The sequence below is a fragment of the Rhinoderma darwinii genome, chromosome 8, assembly GCF_050947455.1.
Source record: "Rhinoderma darwinii isolate aRhiDar2 chromosome 8, aRhiDar2.hap1, whole genome shotgun sequence".
Taxonomy (NCBI): Eukaryota; Metazoa; Chordata; class Amphibia; order Anura; family Rhinodermatidae; genus Rhinoderma; species Rhinoderma darwinii.
Genome location: NC_134694.1, coordinates 93,291,127 through 93,318,928, shown reverse-complemented (window position 1 = coordinate 93,318,928; position 27,802 = coordinate 93,291,127). Strand labels below are relative to the sequence as shown.

General features: G+C 40.1%; 1 protein-coding gene across 4 annotated transcripts in view; it reads right to left on the bottom strand.

Annotated features, from left to right (window-relative positions):
• The window catches only part of FGF13 (fibroblast growth factor 13), a 312,175-nt gene that overhangs the window by 149,083 nt on the left and 135,290 nt on the right, over nucleotides 1-27,802 (bottom strand). For 2 of the 4 annotated variants that reach the window (XM_075835901.1, XM_075835902.1), the window contains one exon: nucleotides 2,409-2,576. The exons of the other annotated variants lie outside the window; for them this stretch is intronic. In XM_075835901.1, the coding sequence (XP_075692016.1) occupies nucleotides 2,409-2,576 (168 nt within the window). The remainder of the gene's footprint in view (nucleotides 1-2,408; nucleotides 2,577-27,802) is intronic. 4 annotated transcript variants of the gene reach the window in all.

Below are 27,802 nucleotides of genomic sequence, written 5' to 3'. Positions count from 1 at the left end.
TGTAGGCACAAGGATAGCAAAATAAGCTCTCCAGTATAATATTACTACCAAATAGTATCATAGAACTCAGATCCCTGGACCTCTGTGATTCTAAAATTGAGAAATTGAAGTTAACTGCAGTTAAACCTGAGTTTTAGATGGAGTTAGGATTTAATACAGGCTCTGTTACTATTCTGTATTTTTGCATTAGTTTTGACTACCACAGCTGTTGAGTGGGCGGAGATTGAAATGATTGGTTATTATTTATGTCTCAGCCAATGATGATGCATATGTATATAGTTCTTAAGTTCCTTCTCTAGTGGTTCCTTGTTACTGTATGGCCTAAGTGGGCAACCAGTAAATTGAGATCTACTGATAGCTCGTTGATTGTGGATAAAGCACAATGCTAAGGCATTGGTGATCTACTCAGGACCAATCTTAAAGTTGTAAAGTTTGGCGGCTGTTTTTTATACTGCTGATCTATCCACAGGATAGGACATCATTACAGGATCGGTGGTGGTCCAACAACCGGATATCGCACCGATCTGCTGTTCCAGGGGCCGTAAGCTGTGCAGTGTACTCAAGTAAATAGCTGCAGTAACCAAGCACGGCTGCTATACAGTGGTCGGAGCCTTCAGCTTCAGGCACAGACCCTACATAGATTCCGGCTCCCGGAGGCAGCCGGAGCAGCTGATCTGTGCGGGGTCCAGGTGTTGGACCCCCATACTTCATATATTTATGACCTATCTTGTGGATAGGTCATCAGTATAAACAACAGCCCCCAAACTGGACAACCCCTTTAAAAATTTCTTACAGTGGAATGAAGTCCAAAATGTTGGACTAAACCATCAATAATAATCATTCCACCAGTCCACTTATTCTGTTATAAAACGAACTGACAAATTCTTCTCTGCCCTGAACCAATACATTTGTTCATCTGTGAAAAGATGGCAATATGATGTAAATATGCTGTATCTTTTCATTCTTTTTTTTAATTAAAAAAAAAAATAATTTGCAGATTGCAGTATAAATGTGCATCAAAAATAAAAACCATCATGTAAAAATATTGCTTTTGTAACTTTTGCGAAAAATTCTTAAAATGCCAATACACTTATTTTACAAATCTCTCTTAAATAGTGGGCATCTTGTATACGTCCAGATATATATATATTTATTTTTTTACGGGAAGGTCCTATGTATCTCTATCTCGCCAAAGTTGCCTACCCCTGCCGAATGACATGCAGTTAGGAGACACCGTTAAATATAAGATATATGTTCAAAGGCTCCAAATCTCCCTAAGTGCACAGAGAACATAACTTACAATCTTTACAATTCTTCTTGTTCTTTCATATTTTCCCCAGTGTCTTGCCCATTTTTACCAGAAATCTGCTTGAATTCTTGTGTAATCTTCTATTGTTTCCTGTTGTCCAAGTGAAGGACAGGGGGACCTTAAAAAAGGCCTGTGTGACATTGAAAGGTAATCTAGTGTATAACAGTTATCATTTCCTATGACCACTTCAGTACACACAGTCATTACTGATACCCAGAAAGGGAAGTCATGAGGTCGCAAGTACCACAACTTGCAGAATATACTAAAAAACAACTACAAAAACAGAAATAAACAGATTCTGCAAAGTCTTGCAATAGTAATGAAACTTTGTGCAGGCTTTAACCAAACCATGACAATTTCTACAAGTAAAGTCACGTACTATATATACAGCTCTTTCAAGTATGAACAGTTGCAATCGATATAATAAAGCTTGGAATAGTAATAAATGAATCCAAACCTTTTTAGTGCCTGAAAAGAAACAAACAAGAACAGTCTCCTTTAAGATGCACAGTTCTTTTGCATGCAATTGATTCATGTCCAACGTGCAATACATACACATTCCTCTTGCTGGTTTTGGAGCGAATACTAATCTTAAAATTATTATAGCAAGTGCAAAAGCCTTATGGGGAGGGGACGATCACTTATTTACAAGTGCCAAACTTCCAAAAAGTTGCATTACTTTAAATATTAGAAGAAAATATGAGGGTAAATGCTGTTTAAAAGAGCAAGCAAAATTTAGCAGACAAAAAGGGGGTAAATGCTGTTTAAAAGAGCAAGCAAAATTTAGCAGACAAAAAGGGTGCAGACTGCATGGATAAAAAAAAAAAAGTTACATCTGGGAAAAGCCAAGTCATATTGTATTTTCTTATTATTCTTTCGGTATAATGCGTATACATGCTTAATATCATACAGTGTCCCTTGATAGACTGTATAAGACACTAACAGGCAAGCAGGGGGGATATGATATGAAGCGCATTATGTTCCCTGTGTCATTCCTGATACAGGCCGGGGGATGTACAGCACGGGATAGGGGTACGCACAGTAGAAAGAAAAAAAAGGGGGGGTAAACGAACATAACATGGATCCATGGTGCACAAACCTTCCGGATCTGTGTTTTCTTTGAGGTGCACTTGCTTCAGAGGGCAGCAGAAGATTTCGTGACATTTAGCACGAAAGGGGGACTCTTTTTTCTTTAAATCCGCTGACTGGATGGAATCTTGCCGTAACATAATGTACTCCTGTGTGCCAGGGGGAGCGTCATCCAGAACTGTGGTTACCACATAACAAAATGAACTGGAGTTAGAGCTGAATATACTTTCTTAGATAATAGGTGATATACGCTATTTCCACTGAAAACATCAACCCGTAAAGTTTAAAAAAAAATAAATAAATGAGAGCGTGTTAAGGGCCTGGAAAGATATCACTTGTGTGAGAGTAAGTAGGAATAGTCCCAACCCTGAGTGTGTTTTGTGGAATTGTAAATGACAAATTGTATATATGGGTAGTATATTTACAGTGCATCTGTTACCATTACACAATGGAAGCAGCCATGTTATAGAATGAACTAGGGAGACTTGACGGAGGCACACCGAGTCCCTGCTGCTCGGTATTACAGAGCTATAGGCACTCGGTGTGTCGCCGTACGATGCTTTGTACAATGTCATATCACAAAGATATTCTCCCTTAGAAGAAATGCTACGAATTCGTAATACAGTTGTGTTCATAACCTAAAAAGACATGGCCATAAAACTTTATTGTTTCCAGTTAAAATACAGGTGCAATTCAAAAAAAAAAATGTCTGCCTTCACTCTGTTGGTGATAAGTGAAAAAACACTAAATATATTCGTGTGGAAAGTGTACGATATTTTCCCTATCTGAGAGGACATTTTCCAATCCAGTAAATGAACTGTGAGTTATCATATTCTGTGGTTACAATACTTTCTCAAATTATAGAGGATTTACATGTGGTGAATATGTGTATCATGTAAAAAAAAATTCTAAAGGAAATAATAAAAAAAAATAGTTCACAACTATTAATAAAGCATCTCGAGAAAAACAACATAAATATTTTAAGAAAATGTAATAAGCATGCACTTAAAACAGACACAGTGAAACGAAAGAAATTTCAACATAATATAAATGGTGTGATCAACATTAATAAAATAAATTAGTTAACTTTAACAGAAGCATGCAAAATGGTAACAGTGATCAATCAAACATATCGATGTGGTCTTCTTAACTCCTAAAGGAAATAGGTGTAGTCAAGGCCCAAGCAGAATATGCACTTTTCTCTGAAGGGGAAGACAACTGTTTTTTACTAATCCACTTATAACTCCAGTTAATATCATATATATATATATATATATATATATATATATATATATATATATGTATATGTGTGTGTGTGTGTGTGTGTGTGTGTGTGTGTGTGTGTGTGTGTAACAGGGTCCAATCCACCCTTAGTAAGATTTCATTTATCACACAGGTGAAATGGTCACTGCCTCCTGCAAGATCAACAGACCGATCCACTGCTGCTGTAGTGGTTCCAATACTCTAACTGGTTACAGGTTCTGTTCAGGCCCAATTTATTGGAGAGTACATATGCACAAAGAGCATAATAGAAGCATGGTTTGATTGATTTTCTTGCTATATGGTTTCATTGGCAGCTGGATCATAAAAAAAATATATCTATTTTTGCAAAAACTAGTATCCCTCTTCAAGATGTAAATCAAACAAATCTCAAAAATGCTTGCATTCCATTGTATTGTTACAATTCCACACAAATAGTAGATTTAATGTTACATATAGATCTATGTATGTTGCATATAGTATATGATTCTATGAAGACGTGTATGGTCATCAGCCAGAGTTTTTACATGAAGAGATAATGCTGTAATAAAGAGCAGACAGAAGGGGAGTGTGTAGGGAATTGTGTAGTCGCTATTATGTCTAGCATAGAGAGTAAATAAATGACACAACCACGCAGCATAAGGCAGTCACAAATACAGACTGTCATGTCCTCATGTTCAGGATACAAATTTGGATTTCAGCTTCTTTATAAACACTTTATTATCCAACAAATTTTGTGAGTATGCCCTTGGCGACATCCGACGTACAGTTACGTCAAATGTGCGCTACCCAAAATGGTGTTTACAACAGCTGACCCCAGCCATTTAACCTCTCAGATGCTGCGGTCAATAGCATCCGCAGAATCTTAGATTAAGAGAGGGGGCTCGTTCTATCTGCCGATCACCCCCCCTCCCCTCTATGACATTGTAGGTGTCGATCAGTTGCCATGGCAGCCATACGCAAATTGAAGGCCTCCAGGTCTGCCATCAGTGCCCTATTACTAATCCTTGCTAGAGGCAAGACTTAATAGTAGAGCACAGATAAAGGCAATACACTGCAAGCAGTGTATTTCATGAGCGGTCTAATGATCACATGGCAAAGTCCTCTAGAAAGGAGTCCTGGGTATACATTTGGCAAAATCTGTGGTTTGTCTATTCTAATCGTGCTTACAATGTTTCCTCTTGATACTGCGGTTTTCTCTCACACTCCAAAAGAATACATTATTTTTTTTTTTTTAATGCAATTATCCATTGTATGTATGTCTATATTAAGGAAATTTCTCTATGCAGAGCTCCAAAATATGTTGGTGCAATAAAAATAACAGGAATAAATAAATAAAATAATGTTTTACAATTATCCTTCAGCAGCTCAATAGAAAACAGGTAAGTAACCAGTGGCTCATTATTGAAGGTCATTAAACCACTGGGTCTCTGGAGATGAGCAAAGGACCACTAGGTGTGGATACCAAACCACTGGAAACAATAATGCCCTGCTGAAAACCAGGAACTTGGCACTGCACCAATGGGTCAACGGGGAATGGACACTTCATCATTTAGTGCATATTGTTACTGAATAGGGAAGAAATTGCACACACAACAGCACAATGAGGAAGATTTATCAAAACTACTTCAAAGTGGGACAGTTGCCCATTGCCTCTGATAAATCCCTCTCATAATCTAAATACCTTTAGAGTTGTATCTTTATGAGAATCCCACGTATATTAACATCAAGGTAACCTCTTATTATCTTCCAATATCAACCTTTGCTACAATAAAACGAAAACAGACTATAAGAAAAGAAAGTCTTGCACAGCATCAGTATAGTGACACCACATACCGCATGGTGGGTACAGCAGGGGGCCAAATGCTTTTGAGATCCATAATATTTTTGGAAACAGAACAAACAGAATAAGTGTTCTTCTGCTATACATTCCTTATAATCCCAAATTACGCCATAGAATGCAGAGTCTGCCAGCCAGAACAGTTGAGCAGCCGTGTCTTTGCATATCATAGTTGACGTGAAGTATGACAAACTACTTAACCAAAGTTCTCCAAATATTGAATTATTTAATAGTTAGTAAATACATTTGTGAATAAAAGGGAAATAAATTTTTTGGGGAGAAAAAAAATTGCAAAAAAGATGGCAATTTCATGTGTTTGATGCTTTCTCCAAGTGCTCATGTACATGTCCGTAGTAGTCATTTGAGCCATACTGTACCTCTGTATGTCTCCGATTTCATAAGAGGCTTACAGAGGCTTCTTCTCTCGAAATTCATATTGAATAAAATTATGCATTGCTCCCAGTGGAGAATATCTCTAGAACAAGGTGCTGTATGGATGCAAAATAGAGTGGCACACAGAGCACCTATGGCTCCATAGTATGGCACTGAACAGACTACCTACACAGTTAGGTCCAGAATTATTTGGACATTGACACAATCTTCATGATTTGTGCTCTGCATGCCACCATGCTATTGAAGTGTAGACTTTCAGGTTTAATTCAAGGGGTTGAACAAAAATATCCTGTGAAACGTTTAGTGTTTCCTCCTTTGTGATGCTTTGCCAGGCATTTACTGCAGCTGTCTTTAGTTGTTGCTTATTTGTGGGTCTTAGTTTAGTCTTCAGCAAGTTAAATGCATGCTCGATCGAGTTGAGATCTGGTGATTGACTTGGCCATTGCAGAATATTCCACTTCTTTGCCTTAAAAAATTCCTGGGTTGCTCTCCCAGTATGTTTTGGTTAATTGTCCATCTGTACTGTGAAGTGACATCCAATCAACCGTGCTGCATTTGGTTGAATCTGGGCAGAAAGTAAATCCCTGAACACTTCAGAATTCATCTGGCAGCTTCTGTCTTCAGTCACATCATCAATAAACACTAGTGACCCAGTGCCTTTGGCAGCCATGCATGCCCATGCCATCACACTGCCTCCACCATGTTTTACAGAGAATGTGGTGTGCTTTGGATTATGAGCCGTTCCAAGCCTTCTCCATACTTTCTTCCTCCCATCATTCTGGTACAGGTTGATCTTAGTTTCATCTGTCCAAAGAATGCTGTTCCAGAACTGGGCGGCTTCTTTAGATGTTATTTGGCAAAGTCTAATCTGGCCTTTCTGTCTTTGAGGCTGATTAATGGTTTGCACCTTGTGGTGAACCCTCTGTCTTTGCTCTCATGAAGTCTTCTCCTTATGGTAGACTTAGATACTGATACATCTACTTCCAGGAGAGTGTTCTTCACCTGGGTAGATGTTGTGAAGGGGTTTTCTTCACCATGGAAAGGATTCTGCGATCATCCACCACTGTTGTCTTCCGTGGACGTCCGAGTCTTTTGGAGTTCATGAAATCAGCAGTGCGCTCTTTTTTTACCAAGAATGTATCAAACTGTTGATTTGGCCACTCCTAACATTTGTGCTCTCTCTGATGGATTTCTTTATTTTTTTCAGCCTAACGATGGTCTGTTTCACTTGCATTGAGAGCTCCTTTGACCTCATGTTGTGGGTTCACAGCAACAGCTTCCAAATGCAAATGCCACACCTGGAAGCAAGACGAGACCTTTTACTTGCTTAATTGATGATGGATTAACGAGGGAATAGCCCATGCAGCCCATTAAATAGCTTTTGAGATAATTGTCCAATCACCTCTGGTCCCTTGAAAAAGAGACAGCTACATATTAACGAGCTGTAATTCCTAAACCCTTTCTCAAATTAGGATGTGAATACCCTCAAATTAAAGCTGAGAGTCTGCACTTTAAGGCCATATTGATTATATAACTGTATATTCAATATGTTTTGGTAAACAGCTAAAATGCCAAAACTTGCGTTACTTTCCAAATAATTCTGGACCTAACTGTACCTTCCATCTATTTTTTTTTTCCACCAAAAATCAAGGGAGGAGGTACCCAATAACGCCTTTGTAAAACAAGCTTAGCTCCTAGGGCCCCTAGGTGTTTTTTGCTTACCTACTTTTTTATAGTGACATAAGGATTTTGTTGCTGGTGGTATCATAAGGCTGTATTCACACAGGGCAGTAGTGGTGTGCCACATAATTGCCACACTATTGCATCACCAAAAACTATTTTGCCTCAATCACAGTTTATTAAAAGGAGCAGCTCTAGGAATTTCTAGAATTACTTCTATGGAAAATAGCATTGTGGCACTGTAAAGAAAACTGTCAATGGCGTTGTTCTTAGGGTTTTCAGTGCAGTAACGGTTCTCCGCATTGAAGTCAATAGAGAAAAAGGTGAAATAAAGCTGCACACTCCGGACTTTTGAGTATGGAGGAAAGTCTCACTCAATGATTGACAGTCTTCCTTATATAAGCATGAATGCAGAGAAAACTGTCAATCATTGAGTGAGACCGCCTTCCAGACTCATGGATTGTTTATATGTTATATACACTGACTTGTTTTTAATAAATTATACTAATAATATTAAGGGCCATTTGATTTTTCTGGATGTTTGGCCTATATGTCTGTTAAATGTGTTTTATGCTTATATATACTGTATGTGTCTCTTCTGATATAGCGTGATGTGGATTTTTAAAACCAACGCCAGCCAGACTGATATAAAACAACCTGCCTCGTATACTTCAGTGCAATACATGTGAATTGTATCCTTATTTCTGTAGACCGGTGTGGATGGGGGTTTATGGGGGCTTTGATTTTTGTATGTGAAAAGGCTGCGGAATTGCCACGTTTTTTCCGGACGGAATTTGGGATGGAAAAAACGCAGCAGAATACAGTAGCAGCATAGTGGATGAGATTTGAAAAATTTCATCCACATGTGGTGTAAGAATTTCAATAAGAAATTTACCTGTGGTGCGTATTTTTTGTGAAAAACTCTGCAAAATACGCACCATTTTCTGTAGCTAAAAACCGCAGGAAGTGGTGCGTTTTTTCCGCAGCGGAAAGTCCCCGACTATAAACGGAATTGCTGCAGAAATTTTCTGCAACAATTCCGTTGTGTATGGACGAGTCCTATAATTGGAAAATCTTGCAATGAAATTATATGATTTAAAAAAAATCTTGTAAAATAAAATACTAACATAATTAATCATCATTGCATTATTATTATTTGTGAAGTAAAAGTATTTATATTGTTTCATAGAGTTTCCTTCAGATTGATACTGTATTTCTTACACTGGTGTAATTATTTCTTGCTTTCCCGCTTGCTAGGCATAGAGGGCGCCAGCGCTTCATGATTTACTTTTTATGAGAAATACTCCAAAATAAGTTTTCAGTGAATACGGTCATATATTGATAGAATTGTCCCATTTCTGTCAGGATATGATGCTTAAATACAAGGAAAAAGAATACAAATATTAATGGAAATAGAAATGTAATGGTATAGCTGCCATCCAAAAATGCTAATTATTTCTTGTATAAGCGGAATGAAAATATGCTTAGATGTAACCTAGTTGTCAGTGACATGTGGGGAGGTATGTAATATATGACAATGAAACATTATTAGCAGATGCCATTTATTTTATAACAATTAAATGTAAAGATGCATGTAAAGGCTAAGGGCCTGTTCACATCTACGTTGGAGGCTCCGTTAGGGGCCTCTGTCACATATCTGGTCTAAAATACTGAAAACAAAAGCACAGCATGCATGAACTCCAATGGAACCCATTAAAGTCAATGGGTTATGTCGGGTGCCGATGGTGTCCATCGAACAACGAAATTGGCGCTTCCAAAATCTTTGTTGTTCTGCTCCTCTGACGAAGCAGAACGACAGAAACAGTGTGAACCGGGCCATATACTGTAAATGTTTAATTTTTGCATGAACTTCTGTTAGTCTATAGGTAAATATCGGATTATGTGGCAGGTGAAAAAAGAGATACCCAGGGCCAGACCAAGGTTGGTGGAGGCCCCTGTGCAAAAGATTTTAGTGGGTGCCTATCCCCAGTAGCAGTGTCAGCGGCTGGACATGAACATTTTCACATCAGGGATGTTAGCATTAGCCCCTTCATTTTCCTAACCGACCAGGGATGTTTCCATTGAACCGATTTATTGCCCTAGACCACCAGGGATGTAAACCATAAAACACCTTGACTGCTATAGATCACAAAGGATGTTACCATTAACCCCCTCATTACCCTTTTAGGGATGTTAGCCATTGCCACAGGGGAAATTAAGAGTAGCTGGCAGTTTTCTGGAGACATAACAGCAAAATTATTGTTTTACAGTCACGAATTATATGGTGGTGGAACTGTTTTTGCACAGGGGACCTCCGTTTTCTGTGTTCGTCCTTGCTCATGCCACATATTAAAACTTTTATATTGCTTTATTAAAGTCCCATGGCTTGCTGCTGGGAATGTCTTGGAAGGATTGTAAGAAATTGGTGGGGGGCCCCCTGGGCATTTGTCCCATTTACCTTCCCTATAATCCAGCCATGGCGCCATCATAGAGCTGCTGAATAGGCCCAAGAGCCATCTACTGTATCTCAGTATCCCTCCAATTTCATACTGATGCTTTTCTGTTGGATTTAGTATTAATCCAACAAGAGAAAAAAATGGTGTCATCCTCCATCGGACTCAAAATGTGAAGAGGTATTCTCCCCTAGTAGCATTGCTGCTTCTGGAGAATACCTATGCACACATTGAATTCAACGGAGCCTGAGTGAACTGAGGCTTTAAGGCTCTGTACTAAGGAGCAATACAGACTACATGCACGGACGTACAGGCTCTATGCATAGGACTCTTTCGTGTGCATGAGCTTTATATCTGCATAACAGACTTTTCACAACTAAAGGGCACATAACAAATCTCATAAAAACAATATACATTTTTTTGCACTCTTTGTTCATGGAACTATTGATGCTTGGTAGTGAGATTATGACTGCACAGTATGTGCCATGGCAAGTTAGCAATAGTAAGAAAGCAAAGATGTGTCATTTTTTTCTTAAAGAGGCTCTGTCACCATATAAGTGGCCTATATTGTACATGATGTGATCAGCGCTGTAATGTAGAATACAGCAGTGTTTTTTATTTAGAAAAACAATCATTTTTGACGATTTTGAGTAATGACCTATATTACCTATATGACCTATATTAGCTTTATGCTAATGAGTTTCCCAATGGACAACTGGGCGTGTTTTACTATATGACCAAGTGGGCGTTGTACAGAGGAGTGTATGACGCTGACCAATCAGCGTCATACACTTCTCTCCATTCATTTACACTGCAGATAGCGATATAGCTATATCGCTATTTGCAGTCACATAAACACTATAACGCTACTCATGTGTCATGAAAATGAATATACATTACCTCCAGCCAGGACGTCATGTGTATTCATTCTCCTGACCACTTCTGTAGCGTCTGTGTGAGACTACAGCACAGCACAGCGAGATCTCGCTGTGAATGACAGTTTACAGCGTAATCTCGCGAGACTACGCCTGCTGTGCTGTAAATCACAGAGACGCTACAGAAGTGGTCAGGAGAATTAATACACATCCCGTCCTGGCTGGAGGTAATGTATATTCATTTTCATGACACTGCAGTAACTTTATAGTGTGTTTAAGTGACTGCACATAGCGATATAGCTATATCGCTATCTGCAGTGTAAATGAATGGAGAGAAGTGTATGACGCTGATTGGTCACTGATTGGTCAGCGTCATACACTTCTCTCCACAATGCCCACTTGGTCATATAGTAAAACACGCCCAATTGAGAAACACATTAGCATAAAGCTAAAATAGGTCATAACTCCGTCAATAATGATCGTTTTTCTAAATAAAAAACACTTCTGTAATCTACATTACAGTGCCGATCACATCATATACAAGTTAGACCACTTATAATGTGGTGACAGAGCCTCTTTAAACGGGTTGTTCCAATATCAACAAATATCACCTATAGGTGATAATTGTCTGATTACTAGGACCCAACCAATTGTTCCCATATCCTACTCACTTCCCGCAGTAGGGAGGAGCTTCAATGAAGTGGAGGTCAACCAGGCACCTGCCGCTCCATTTAATGTCTATGGGACTGATGGAAACTTCAAGCGCTGAACTCTGCTGTTTTGATCAGTCCCATAGACTTTGCATGGAACGGCAGTGCGCAACCTCCGCTCCAAACAATGTCAATGCTCGTCTGCAGTGAGGGGGAACAGGGAGTTCGGAACCCCCCACTCTCGCATGCAAACGGTGGGGGTCCCAGTAATAGGGTCAAGTGATCAAATAATTCAAACCCATCCTGTGGATAGGTAATAATTGTCGATTCTGGGAATACCTCTTTAAAACACATAATAGCTTTAGAGTAAGTTCTGACATAACAAAGATTTTCAGCTGTGGATTTTGCCACAAATCTACTGCAAAATTCACATGTTTCACAATCATTGCATAGGGCTAAATCAGGGGTAAAAACCTGCAGCATTTCAGCAACAAAATTGACATGTTGCGGATTTGAAAAACGGAGGCATGGCCTGAATTACAAATGGATTTTTTTCCGGTTCATGTACATGGGGTTTTGAAAACTTCAATCATATGTATTGTACTGTAAATTGTTGCAGATTTTCTGTGCGGAATTCGCACTGAAAATCTGTTACATTTGAACTCAAAGTGAATCTCCACCCTTTATCATCATGTCATTTTTGGATCTAAAATTATGTGCTGATTAATTTCTTAATATATGTTTATAGTGGTCAGAGTTCCAATCTGGTAGTTCAAGTGTATTATCCTCTAATGAACTGGCCTCGATTCATCTCCCAGCAATAAGTCAAGCAAAACCGCACACTTATAAAAAAAATGACAAAACATGACATAAAGGTTGTAATCATTCATAGGAAAATGAAGTATTGACCGATGCAACTGAATTCAAAGCATATGAACTGTTAGGCTGGATTCACACGAGGTCATTACGTCTGTAATTGACGGACGTATTTCGTCCGCAAGTCCCGGACCGAACACACTGCAGGGAGCCGGACTCCTAGCATCATAGTTATGTACGACGCCAGGAGTCCCTGCCTCGCTGCCTGACAACTGTCCCGTACTGTAATCATGTTTTCAGTACAAGACAGTTGTCCGGCAGCGAGGCAGGGACTCCAAGCATCGTACATAACTATGATGCTAGGAGCCAGGGGCGTAACTAGGAAAGACTGGGCCCCATAGAAACTTTTGACTAGGCCCCCCTCCCCTGGGTATCTACCCTTGTAGATAGTGCCTTTTTTACAGCCCCCCCCTGTAGATAACGCCATACAGCCCCCCCTGTAGATAACGCCATACAGCCCCCCTGCAGATAAGGCCATACAGCCCCCTCTGTAGATAGCACCATACAGTCCCCCTGTAGATAATGCTATACAGCCCCCCTGTAGGTAACGCTATACAGCCCCCTCTGTAGATAACGCCATACAGCCCTACAGAGGGGGCTGTATGGCGTTATCTACAGGGGGGCTGTACAGCGTTACCTACAGGGGGGCTGTATAGCGTTACCTACAGGGGGGGTTGTATAGCGTTACCTACATAGGGGGCTGTATAGCGTTACCTACAGGGGGGCTGTATAGCGTTACCTACAGGGGGGCTGTATAGCGTTACCTACAGGGGGGCTGTATAGCGTTACCTACAGGGGGCTGTATAGCGTTACCTACAGGGGGGGCTGTATAGCGTTATCTACAGGGGGACTCTGTATGGCGTTCTCTACAGTGGGGGCTGTATAGCGTTATCTACAGGGGGGACTCTGTATGGCGTTCTCTACAGTGGGGGCTGTATAGCGTTATCTACAGGGGGGACTCTGTATGGCGTTCTCTACAGAGGGGGCTGTATGGCGTTATCTACAGGGGGGGCTGTACAGCGTTACCTACAGGGGGGGCTGTATAGCGTTACCTACAGGGGGGGTTGTATAGCGTTACCTACATAGGGGGCTGTATAGCGTTACCTACAGGGGGGCTGTATAGCGTTACCTACAGGGGGCTGTATAGCGTTACCTACAGGGGGGGCTGTATAGCGTTACCTACGGGGGGCTGTATGGCGTTATCTACAGGGGGACTCTGTATGGCGTTCTCTACAGTGGGGGCTGTATAGCGTTATCTACAGGGGGGACTCTGTATGGCGTTCTCTACAGTGGGGGCTGTAGGGCGTTATCTACAGAGGGGGCTGTATGGTGCTAACGCCATACAGCCCCCCCTGTAGGTAACGCTATACAGCCCCCCTGTAGGTAACGCCATGCAGCCCCAACCCCCCAAAAAAATCTGACCTACAGTGTGTCCTACAAAAGACATGTATCCACAGGATAGGGGATACATGTGTGATCGCTGGCAGCAATAGGGAGAACGGGGGACCGAAAGTCCCCCGAAGTTCTCCATGACTAACCTCTGACTTCCGGAGTCTGCGCTCCGCTAGTCACGCATGCGCACAAGCGCGACTGGCACTCCATTCATTTCTACGGAGCTGCCGACACAGACCCCGGAAGTCCGAGGTTTGTGATGGAGAACTTCAGGGGACTTTCAGTCCCCCGTTCTCCCTATCGCTGCCAGTGATCACACATGTATCCCCTATCCTGTGGATAGGGGATACATGTCTTTTGTTTAATGGCAGAGCGGGGAGATACCTCCCTGCTCTGCCGTAGTGTTTAGTGGCGTCGCGCTGTAGCAGCCATAGCGGCTGCTAGCGGAGCCTCCGGCCATGGTCCCCCCGCTACGGCTGCTACGGCGGTAGTTACACCACTGCTAGGAGCCCGGCTCCCTGAAGTGTGTTCGGTCCGGGTCTTCCGGCCGAAATACGTTCCGTCCATTACGGACGTAACATGGTCGTGTGAACCCAGCCTAAGTTAAAAGATGCATAGTGCTTTTCTTAAAATCAGTTTCCATCCTGTCTGCATTTGGTTCTTATGAAACTGAAATAGGTTTATCTCTATGTGACTTTCTCATCCTTCTGTATGACTTACAGCAAGCTTTTTTTATGTCTTTCATCTCCTAGATCCTACATTTATCTGCACTTTGTTAAACTTTCCGTCACTTTAGCATTTCATATCATTTGCCTCCTATTGTCCTTTTTAACATCCCACTAAATCTGCTCCACTGGCCTTAGAAAAGAAAGATGTTTTGCACATTCAGGCATAATAAAAAAAACATACACTTACATTTAAATGTGAATCTCGGTTTTTCATGATGGAATACCATACTGTAGATAAACTGTGTCCGTTCTTCATATTAAAGCAATGGTTTACATTCACAAAATTAAAAAAGTTCTAAACAGTCAGAAAATACAATAAAATAGTAAAGCATAAATGTAGTTCTAACCTAAATGACATACATTTTAAATCATCTTAGGCTAGATCTGAATTTATGCTCTATTGTTTGTTTTTTTTTGCATTACTATTGTTTGATATATGGCCTTGACATACAACACCAGACTAAAGAACATTAATTTTCCCTTTTTTTCTCCATGCACTTTTCACCCTGTGAAGTTTAATTTACTCTATTTTCTTTTATTTTGGAGCCGAGTGGTGTAGGTGACATGAATTATATCAGCACTTAACATGAAGAACAGGACCTATTGCTTTATTTGTCCTTAATGTCCTTAAAGCTCTAAAGGCATGTTAACATTCAGATGGAGTGTCTGTTAACATCATATCTATATTACACACAATGTTTTTCTTGCTAGGGAATGAAGAATTGCATTTATTATTTATTGCATAATAATTATGCAAAATGTAAATTTTTCATGGGGAATAAAAAAAAAACAGCCAAATATCAATATACAATAACCATGAAGGTGTCCTCTGGTATCTGGCACCTAGATGTTAGCAGATCCTTTAGGTCCTGTAAGTTTTTCCAATATATTCTACAGATATCCGATCGTATTGAGCTCTGGGGAATTTGAAGGCCAAGTCATCACCTTGAACTCTTAGTCATGATTCTCAAACCATTCCTGAACAATTTTTGCAGTGTAGCAGGGTACATTATCCTGCTGTAAGAGGCCACTGCCATTAGGGAATGACATTGCCATGCAGAGGTGTCCTTGGTCTGCAAAAATATTTAGGTAGATGGTACGTGTCAAAGTAACAGCCATATCAATGCCAGGATCCAGGGCTTCCCGGCAGAACATTACCCATAATATAACACTGCCTTTCACGGCTTGTCTTCTTCCAATAGTGAATTCTGGTGCCATCTCTTAAAAAACGCCCACGCTATAAATGTCTACAATGGGAATATCCCTTTAAGGTCTTAATCTGGGATATGTATTATTTGTGTGTTCTGAAATCTAGTGTCTGAATTATTTTGTGGTCTGATATCAGGGGTCTGGTACACTATTGGTCATTCAGACGTACTGGTTGGGACCACCCGCATTTGATCATGGCCCCTGCGCGTGCTGCCTTGTGTGTGGCAATAGTATTTTTGGGGTGATCTTGGTTATGTTACTGTTATCTCTGTAGTACAGCATTTGGGAGTACTGAAGAGCAAACTCTGCAGAGACGAGTTGTGGATGGAAGAAGAGTTCATGGTGGTCTGCCCCGAATAGAGAAGATGGAGAAAGAGTACGTGTACCATCGAAAAAGATGTCAGCTGTGAGTAACTGGAAGTAGTTGTGTATTTGTAGCACTGAATTTAAGGGTCGCACGGCCAAAGGTCTCAGTGTTTGATTGCTGTGTCGCAATGCCTGCATCGCAAGTAATGAAAGCGAATGTGGTCGCGTTTCTACCCACAAGTTTCCCCTGCTATAACATGACAGCTGCAATAAATCCAAACCAGCTGGATTTCTTGTGGCTGCCATGTTGTGTTTAACGTGTGGGTTACAACCCGACCACATTCACTTGCATTACTAGCCCAATCTTTGTCCGTGCAACCTGTGTTGCGGCAAATGTCGCCATGTAGCCCTAGCCTTAAAAAGTAATATCCATCTTGGAACAATTTTTTAAAGACCCTAGCAATGCCCTCGTAATTACAACTTCCCTCATAATAATGTCACAACCCGTTATGAAGTAGATCTCAAGATTCGCCCAAGTTACAACAGTAGATCTCCAGCTCTCTAAGGTTGCCAACCCTTTGTCTAGAGAGAGAAACCCATTTTAGTTTGTTTTATCTGATATTATATCATCATCTTATGTGTACAAACCTTTTTCTAATAAAAATGTACCCTCTTTTTACAAAAATAACAAAAAAATTAGAACAAAAATTGCATAAAAAATATTGTGTTGTTGAAAATATAACAGGTATAATACACATACACAAACAAACACCTGTGTACAAGATGTTTTTTATCTTCTGGATTGTAAATATTGGTAAAATGCTTCAAGTACTAAAACTATACATTACAAATAAAGAAAGTAGCACGTAACAAAAACTTTAACACTCCAAACAGTGTAAAGTACAATACAATCACCATTATGAGCTTTTCAAATATGAGGACTGGGAATTACAACGTACAGCAGTTTATAACCTGCATAATAGTAAAACTGAAATAGCACTCTACTATACTTCCTAGCATTTGACTAAAATAATTGCGTTTAAATTCTACTAGACTCTAAGAGAAAAGTGCCCATGTTTGCATGTGTTTTCCAAAATCAATCAAAACCAACTCAAATAAAATCTAGGCCATTCCTGTCTAATGCATCATTTTTATGATCGTGTAATATACCTCAATATGACTTGACGTAACATATATAAAAGATTAAGCATAAGGGCAGGCCCAGGGTTATACATGCTAAAAAAACAAACAAGCATAATTACTAAGTTTTATATTTGACAAAAATATGTCATTAAAGTCATTAAGAGAAATTTAAATGCATATATCTACAGCACTGCGATAGAAAAGCTGGCATCTGAAAAAGTGCAAAGTGAAGAAAACAGAATGTTAGTAATCTTTTCTAATTTCTTGAAAAGGAAAAACTAAAATATTGCATTAACATAAGTATTCAGGGACCGTCGGTGGACAGACATTTTCAGGTCTCTCCAGAGATGTTCGATTGGGTTTAAGTTCTGGCTCTGGCTGGGCCACTCAAGGACATTCACAGAGTTGTCCCTAAGCCACTCCTGTGTTGTCTTGTCTGTGTGCTTAGGGCCATTGTCTGTTGGAAGGTGAACCTTCGGCCCAGTCTGGGGTCCAGAGCAGTCTGAATAAGGTTTTCATTAAGAATATCTCTGTACTTTGCTCCATTCATCTTTCCCTCAACTCTGACCAGTCTCCCTGTCCCAGCCGCTAAAAAAACACCCCCACTGCATGATGGTGCCACCACCATGCTTCACTGTTGGAGGGTATTGGGCAAGTGCCTGGTTTCCTCCAGACATGACGCTTAGAATTAAGGCCAAAAAGTTCAATTTTGGTTTCATCAGACCACAGAATCTTGTTTCTCAAGGTCGGAGGGTCATTTAGGTGATTTTTGCAAAATCAAGGCAGACTTTCATGTGTCTTTTACTGAGGAGAGGCTTCTTTCTGGCCACCATATAGCCCAAATTGGTGGAGTGCTGCACTGATGGTTGACCTTCTGGAAGTTTCTACTATCTGCACATAGGATCTTTGGAGCTCAGCCAGAGTGACCATTGGGTTATTGGTCACCTCTCTTACCAAGGTCCATCTCCCCCAATTACTTAGTTTTGTGGGGCGGCCAGCTCTAGGAAGAGTCCTGGTTGTTCCAAACTTCTTTGATTTAAGAATTATGGAGGCCACTGTGCTCTTGGGAACGTTCAGTGCTGCAGAATTTTCTGTACCTTTCTCCAGATCTGTGCCTCCACACTATCCTGTCTCTGAGCTCTACAGGCAGATCTTTCCTCCTCATGGCTTGGTTTTTGCTCTGATATTCATTGTCAGCTGTGAGACATTATATAGACATGGGTGTGTCTTTACAAATCATGTCCAATCAAATAAATGTATCACAGGTGGACTCCAATCAAGGTGTAGAAACATTTCAAAGATGATGTAGAGAAATGGGAGGCCCCTAGAGCTAAATTTTAAGTGGCATATCAAAGGGTCTGAATACTTATGTCCATGTGAAATTTGAGTTTTTCATTTTTAATAAATTTGCAAACATTTCTAAAATTCTGTCTTCGCGTCGTCATTATGGGTTATTGAGTGCAGAATGATGGGGAAAAACATGATTTTTATTTTTATTTCAGCACGAGGCCTTAACATAAGAAAATGTGAAAAAGTGAAAGGGTCTGAAGACTTTCCCAATGCACTGTATATCTGCCCCTGCCTAGATCTATAAAGTTTTGTACATTCAATGACAGATGTAGAGATGAGCACATTTTCAAAAAATCTCTTCTCCATTGATTCTCCAAAATGCAAATTTCCTACGAACATTAAAAGTGGTGAATTGATTCTGCAATAAGCGATGATACATCACTGTGTCCTTACACATTATATCTGCAGTTTCACTATTCTCATATGTTGAAGGGGAAGTTTTAGTAAGCACCTGCAACTCCTAAAACATATTGATAGACTTGTAGTAGTGGGTACATGGTGAATAAGAAAAAGAGAAGGCAACTGTAAAGGATCTGTCAGGCACAGCTTCGGGGTTAACTCCCAGAATTAATCAGTCAGCACCTGAGGCTACATCCCTGAGACTGACTCCTGCTTCCACCACTGTGGCTGGCAGGCTTAGGAGTGGGAGAGCCTATCGTAACCTGGCCAGACTCAGCTAGCTCCCGCCCTCGGTCTATTTAAGCCTGCCCTTCCTGTCCCTCTGTGCTGGTTATTCTTTTCTTGTGGTTCCTGGCCCAGCTACAGCTCCTGCTATTTTTGATCCTGCTCCATACAGACCCTGGCTTACTGACTACTCTTCTGCTCTTCGTTTTGTACCTCGCACACTCCTGGCTTGACTCGGCTCGTTCACCACTCTGGTTGCTCACGGTATTGCCGTGGGCAACTGCCCCTTTTCCTTGCTTGTGTTCCTTTGTATGTTCGTCGTGTTTGTCGTGCACTTACTGAGCGCAGGGACCGCCGCCCAGTTGTACCCCGTCGCCTAGGGCGGGTCGTTGCAAGTAGGCAGGGACAGAGTGGCGGGTAGATTAGGGCTCACTTGTCCGTCTCCCTACCCCCCGCCATTACAGCAACAAGGGCAGTTTTATCTTGATAATTTTAAAAATCCTCTTTTTACTTTCTGTGTCTGGTTCTGCATGTGGCACGTCATGGGCAGGGTCTTATGTAATACACAAGCAACCACTGTGAGCTCAATTGTACTGTGCTGGAGGTCTTATTTTATAGGCTAAAGTATTAACCTTCAAAACACTACTATACTCCACAATCAATACAGTGTTACCACTTTAAGAGAGGTAAATCATCTTGAAGGTCCCGCAACAAAGGAGAAGAAAATGAAAAAGTTTTGGGCCTTTTTTATTTACTTTTTTCCGAGAAAGGATGAGGATGGGGTGGCATGAGCCAGTACCAGTATTGGTTCCTATTTTATATTTTTGATCTCTATTATTTATGCCCACAAGTATTAGCTTCTATAGAGGTTGAAATTCATGAGAAGCCTTTTCTATAGCATTGCAAAATCTGCTGGTACTTTATATACAATTGCTTATAACCGTGCCCAGTGAATGCTGCGACTTGGCCATGTTCTTGTGTTTTGTTAACAACCAAATCAGATGACTTTTCTACAGGCTGAAACACACAGAATAAAGTAAAACTGCACCATCTGGATAGCTATTGAGAAGTCATTTCTTAGCAGACGTAGATGTAAACAGTTGAGGTAGCAGTGATGCTCGAACCTAACACCAGACTGTTCTCATGCTATGCTCTATTAGCGTCTGTTTCCTCTTTACATACCTCAATTATTATGCTTGACATAATGGCTTATGCATTTTTACAGGCAAAGTTCTTGAAAATATATCCCGAAACAGTTTAAAATGAAAATATCCCCAAGCGAAATCTATCTAGCACACTCGGATATACTTTTCACTGCTCTAAAAATACTCTGGCAAATCTCTTCTGTTTTTTAATTTTAGTTAATGGCTCACATTTTTGAAGCAGCATGTTTCTGGAATATGCTGCCTTTGTTAACATCTACAAAAAAAAGGATTAGCAGTTCAGGAACAAATGGCTAGCATAGCATATGGGTACAATAGGTTTAAAGGGTGCACTCGCAGACAGTGGAGGCAGCAATTGTTGGTGCTGATATCATAATAATATAGCAGTATGCATATGTTTATATTAAGTAGGGTCTAGGTAACTATTGACATCTAGATGTGTAGCGAGGCTTTCCGTCACTTGGGCAAAATATTCTATTCACTGCCATATCCTTGTAGCTAAATACCCTGGCCACTGCCAGAGTGGCTTGTTAGTGCCCCCCTGGCACCCAGCGAACATATTCTATTCTGCATTCATTTAAATTTCCAAGAGTTACCAAACTCTGGCTTTCCTTTACTATTGGTCGCGTCCAACAATTGAGGCCCCATTGATATCCTGTGTATTGATGACCCAGTGCAAAATAAATTAGCAGATCCCTCAGCTTTAAATAGTCTTTTTCCTATAGCTTCTCTCACAATCTGCGGGTATGTGGACCCACTGGGCCGCACCGCTGTAGCGGGATGGCAGCTGGCCAAACAACAGTGTACCAAGTATATACAAAGTCCAGCACAAGGGTACCTGTAATAGTCCAGACAGTGGCAGCGGCTTAGGCACAGATCAGATCTTGATGGCAGATGATGCAAAGCGTGGCAGATGACACCAGACTGGGTGTAACACAGCAGACGTGGTAGACGGCACAACACGACTCCAACACTATAAAGGGCACAGGAACAGATACAGCACGGGATACAGGTAGCAGGGCACGGGAACAGGATAAGTCTAAGGGACCATTTCCAAGACTAACATAGGAATACAAACAATGCTCAGGCAAGGAAGAAAAGTGCAGAGCACTTCTTATAGTCCAGGGTGATCATGGGCTAATTACTGATGTTTTACATGTGCGCGCACTGGCCTTTAAGGCTGGGCGCAAGTGTGCGCGCGCACCCTACGGGACACAGCAGAGTGGAGCGGATGTGAGCTCTGGCGTATCCTGGTAGTAGGTGCAGACCAGCGCACATCAGACCATGGCTGTGGCCGTCGAGGGGTGGGTAATCCCGACGGTCCGCGGCCATGGATGTTACAGTTTCCATCACTCCTACAGATATCAATGGTGTAATGACCTCAGTTTCACGATAATGTATCTCTTCAAATAAATGGGTTTCTATGATCAGCAATCCTGAGCTAAGGAGTGAAGGTTCATGTGCCAGAAGCAAATCTGAGCTCAGTGAGCCTGGCTGTTCGATGACTATGTGGACCCTTTCATGTAGAGCAGTGCTTCTGAAACTTAGGGTGCTCTCCTGTTGTTATCGAGGCATAGCTAAAAAGAAGGTTAGAAAGAAGTGATCATAAGCTGCACACTTCTTTCTCAGACCGCCAATCTCCAGTTTAGCAACAGAATTGACTCCCAATGCACTTATTTTAATATTATACTGGGTAAAGGACAAAAATGAAAGAAAAATTACGATGAAGTTTTAATTTTGGCATGGACTTCGACCACTGGTGAGGCCCAGGAATCGACATGTTCTGAGAGGTGAGGCCACAGTAGAAAAAGGTTGTCAAGCCCTATTGTTGAGCATTGTGGGTTCCCAGCTTCCAGTTCCATACTCATAAATGGCACTAAATATTGAAACTAGAACCCCTTTAACCAATTTGCACAGGCACAGACCATAAAGGTACACTAGCAGGTTTCATTCCTTTCCTCCCAACAAACATATTTGTGTGAATTATTAATACACACATAACAATAACCTTTTCTAAACACTAGACACTAGACACTGTGACATTAAAAAGGAAGTATTCAGCTTTACAATATAATATTACATAACATAAATCACTGGAAAACAAAATGAGGTAGTCTATCTATTTTGCAATTTCTGGTATAGATGGCAAAATTGAAAAGTTGTAAAATAATATTGGACTGAAAATATATATAAAGAGGCATAAGATAAGATAACTGAAGAGATATGGAAGGTTTTCTAGATATCGTGGGGAGGAAACCACTGTGCTTACAAAAAGAAAACTTATATATAGATATGTAGATGTGTGGGCAAAAAAAGATCGATCGATCGATAGATAGATAGATAGATAGATAGATAGAGCTAAATATTTATAGTTATATAATCAAATTGACACTGATGTTATAATCTGGATTGTTTGTTGCTTTTTTAAGGACACAAGGAACAAAACTTTGTCTATAGGATTTTTGAGAAATATGAGAGGGATAGAATCCTGATTTGAGATTTAACATTTGACTTAACATTAGAAGGGTTTTAAACTTTTATCCCGTCATGGTCCACATTAAGTTATGATGTTTTCCAGGTTCTAAATTTTCGAGTCAATAAAGCTTTAATAACAGAACACATCTAGTGGTCTAGGTTTACAATATAGTGTACGGTAAAACTGCGGGTTCATGCACATGGAAGATAAAAAGTGTCATATTCCTGCAAATGCTGACAGCGTCATTCTTCTTAAGAAAAAACCCCACAAATGTCTAGGGGAGAATATCTTTCACGGTGCTGTAATAAATGTATTACATTTTGAACTGACCATCGCACGGCAATACCAGCATACTAACAGTATCCGCTAATATTTAACAGGCAATATGAGGATGTTTTCTTTTAGTAAATTTGCCTTAAATAAAATAATAGCTGTCATGAAAACAAAACCCATCAAGAATAAACATTAAATAATAGTGAAAGAATGTAGAGGAAATGTCAACAACAATAACACTCCCAGATACAGGTTTATGTTATACAACTGCAAAATGATGACAATCTGCAGAAATGACAATAGCCATATAACTTCTATGGAAAACGCCTGTCTGGAAAGATTTTTCATTCTTCCAACATGCTTGTATTACAAGACTACTTGATTTGTAGCTGTGTGAAAATGTGTTAATAGTGAAGACTCCATAATAAATAATTATTATAATATATAACACGGATACCGTATGTGCAGCCAAACATCTTCACATCTTTATTGAAGCGGTTATCAAGTCGCTAGAAATTAATGACCTATCCTCAGGACAGGTCATCAATAGCTGATGGGTCGGGGTCCGACTCCCGGGACCCCACCGCTCAGCTGTTTTGAAGGGAGTGCAGCGCTCATACGAGAGCTGCTTCCCCTTGATTTCTACTTGCTCACTGTGAATCTCCGACACGCATTTAGCGGCAACTCACAAGTATTGCAGCCTTCTCCTCCTATTCATTTCAATGGTAGAAGAAGGCTGCAATACCTGTGAATTGCCGCTAAATGCGTGTCGGGGCTAATGTGAATAACTGACAGCTCTAATACACTGCACTAGGTCAAGTCCCATAGTGGGACAAAAAAAAAGTTAAAAGAAAGTTAATAAAGTTAATAAAAATGGTAAAAAGTAAAAACATTTCAAGTTAAAAAATCAAACACTGCCTTTTTTCCCATAATAAGCCTTTTATTATAGGAAAAAACGTTAAAAAAAGTACACATATTTGGTATCGCTGCATCCGTAACGACCCAAACTTTATTAATATCACATCCCCCCCCCCGCGCACTGTTTTTTGGTCACCACCAGTCCCAAAACAGAATAAAAGGCGATCAAAACGTTGCATATACCTCAAAATTGTACCAAAAAAAACTACAACCCGTCCCGCAAAAAACAAGTCCTTAGACAGCTTTTTTGACGGAAAAATAAAATATGTATGGCTCTCAGAATATGGTGATGAAAAAAAGAAATTATTTTAAAACAAAAGTGATTTTATGTGCAAACGCTGTAAAATATAAAAAAAAACTATATACATATGGTATCGCCGGAATCATATCGATCCGCAGAATAAAGTGAATATGTCATTTATAGCGCATGGTTAACGGTGTAAAAACAAAGAGTAAAAAACATTGTCAGAATTAATGTTTTTTGGTCCCCTCGCTTGCCAAAATTTTTTAATAAAAAGTGATCAAAAAATCGCATGTACCCCAAAATGGTACCAATGAAAACTACACATTGTCCCGCAACAAAAAAAAGCCCACACACAGCTCCGGTGGAGAAAAAAGAAAAAAGTTCTGGCTCTCAGAATATGATGACACAAAATGTGCAGTGTCCAAAAGGGGGATCAGATTGGGCACCATTTATGAGTGCGGCCATGGTGCACACATCTGCGGATTATTTATTTACATCATTATTATACCCTCTTATTATACCCTGATATTCTCCACACAGCTTACATATGCCCCCACACTATAATCTGAAATACCAGCAAAACTCCAAACAGAACTACTACCAAGCTAAATCTGCGCTCCAAATACCATACGGCGCTCCTTTCTGAGCCCTGCAGCGTGCCCAAACAGCAGTTTACGTCCACATATATAGCATCACCATACCCGGGAGAACCCGCTTAACAGTTTATGAGATATTTGTCTGCAGTGGCACAAACTGGGCACCACATATTAGGCACTAAAATGGCATATCAGTGGAAAATTGCAATTTTCACTTTGCACCATCCGCTGAAAGTGTTTATTTCCAAAAAATTAAACAAAACCCTCTGGGGTTAAAATGCCCACTACACCCCTTAATTGCCTTGAAAGGTGCAGTTTCCAAAATAGACATCACTACTTGGGGATTTGTTTTACTATTTGACCTCGGAGCCTGGCAATTGTGGGCCAATGCTGCGAAAATCACCAAAATAGGCCTCAAATGCGCATTGTGCTCTTTTACTCCTGAGCCCTGTCATATGTCCAGGCAAATAATAAATGCCTTGAGGGGTGTAGTTTTCCAAAATGGGATCACTTCTCTGGGGTTTCTACTGTACTCTGGTACCTCAGGGGCTCTGCAAATGCGACATGGTGCCCGTACATCAATCCAGCACAATCTGCGCTCTAAAAGCCAAATGGTGCTCCTTCTATTTTTAGCACTGCCATGTCGCCATACAGCAGTTTAGGGCCACATATGGGGTATTGCCATACTCGGGAGTAATTGAGTAACAAATTGAGAGGTGTTTTTTCTCCTATCACCCCTTGTGAAAATAAAAAATTGGGAGCTAAATCTACATATTTTTGAAACAAAAAATGTTTAATTTTCACTGCCTAATTCTAATACATTTTATAAATAAACACCTGTGGGGTTAAAATGCTAACTACACCCCTATATGAATGCCCTGAGAGGTGTAGTTTCCAAAATGGAGTCACTTCTTAGGGGTTTTTACAGTACTGGTACCTCAGGGGCTCTGTAAAAGCGGCATGGCGCCTAAAAACAAATCAAGCAAAATATGCATGCCAAGTAGCTCTCCTGCCATTCTAAGCCCTGCCGTGTGTCCAAACAGAAGTTTATGCCCACATATGAGGTATTGCCGTACTCGGGAGAAATTGCTTTACAAATGTTGCGGTGCTTTTTCTACTTTATTACTTGTAAAAATTCGAAAATTCTATGTTTTTTTTCAGAGGAAAAGGTTGATTTTTCATCCTCACAGACTAATTCCAATAAATTCAGCAAAAAACCTGTGGGGTCAAAATGCTAACTATACCCCTCGAAAAATTCCTTGAGGGGTGTAGTTTCCAAAATGGGGTCACTTTTGGGGGGTTTTCACTGTTTTGGTCCCTCTACTGCGTTGCACCGAAAACCTTTCCAGAAAAATCTGTGCTTCAAAATCTAAATAGTGCTCCTTCCCTTCTGAGCCCTGCCATGGGTCTAAACAGTAGTTTGTTACCACATACAGGCTATTGCCGTAATCAGGTGAAATTGCTTTACAAATGTTCAGGTGCTTTTTCTACTTTATTCCTTGTAAAAATGCGAAAATTCTATGTTTTTTTCAGAGGATTAAGTCGATTTTTCATCCTCACAGACTAATTCCATGAAATTCAGCAAAAAACCTGTGGGGTCAAAATGCTAACTATACCCCTAAAAAAATTCCTTGAGGGGTGTAGTTTCCAAAATAGGGTCACTTTTGGGGGGTTTTCACTGTTTTGGTCCCTCTACTGTGTTGCACCGAAAACTTTTCCAGCAAAATCTGTGCTTCAAAATCCAAATAGTGCTCCTTCCCTTCTGAGCCCTGCCGTGGGTCTAAACAGTAGTTTGTTACCACATACAGGCTATTGCTGTAATCAGGTGAAATTGCTTTACAAATGTTCGGGTGCTTTTTCTCCTTTATTCCGGGTAAAAAGTAGAAAAGTCTATGTTTTTTCAGAATTTTTTTTTTTTTTTCATTTTTACTGACTAATTCAAATGAATTTAGCAAAAAAACTGTTGGGTCAAAATGCTAATTATTTGCTAAATGCTAACAATTATTATTGTTTCCAAAATTGGGTCACTTTTGGGGGTTTCCACTGTTTTGGCACCACAAGACCTCTTCAAACCTGACATGGTGTCTAAAATATATTCTAAAAAAAAAAGGAGGGCCCAAAATCCACTAGGTGCTCCTTTGTTTCTGTATCCTGTGCTTCAGTCCAGTAGCTCAATAGGGCCACATGTGGTATAGTTCTAAAAACTGCAGAATCTGGGCAATACATATTGAGTTGCATTTCTCGGGTAAAACTTTCTGTGTTACAGAAAAAAATGTATTACAAATGAACATCAGCAAAAAAAATTAAATTTTTCAATTTCACCTCCACATTGCTTTAATTCCTGTGAAACGCCTGAAGGGTTAAAACACTTTCTAAATTCTGTTTTGAATACTTTGAGGGGTGCAGTTTTTAAAATGGGGTGTTTTTTAAGGTTTTCAAATATATGGGCCCCCCCAAGCCACTTCAGAACTGAACTGGTAGCTGAAAAAAAAGCCTTTTTCTTGAAAATGTGAGAAATTGCTGCTAAAGTTCTAATCCTTGTAACGGCCTAGAAAAATAAAAGGACATTCAAAAAATGATGCAAACATAAAGAAGACATATGGGAAATGGTAACTAGTGACTATTTTGGGTGGTATTACTATCTGTTTTACAAGCAGATACATTTAAACTTCGAAAAATCATAATTTTTGGACATTTTCTCTACATTTTGGCGTTTTTCACAAATAAATACTACATTTATCGACCAATTTTTTTCACTAACATAAATTACAATATGTCACAAGAAAACAATCTCGGAATCGCTTGGATAGGTATAAGCATTCTAAAGTTATTACCACATAAAGTGGCACGTCAGATTGGAAAAAATTGGGCTGGTCCTGAAGGCCAAAATGAGCTTGGTCCTGAAGGGGTTAATAGTGGATGCTATTTACCCAAGGACACATTCATGCAAAGCCA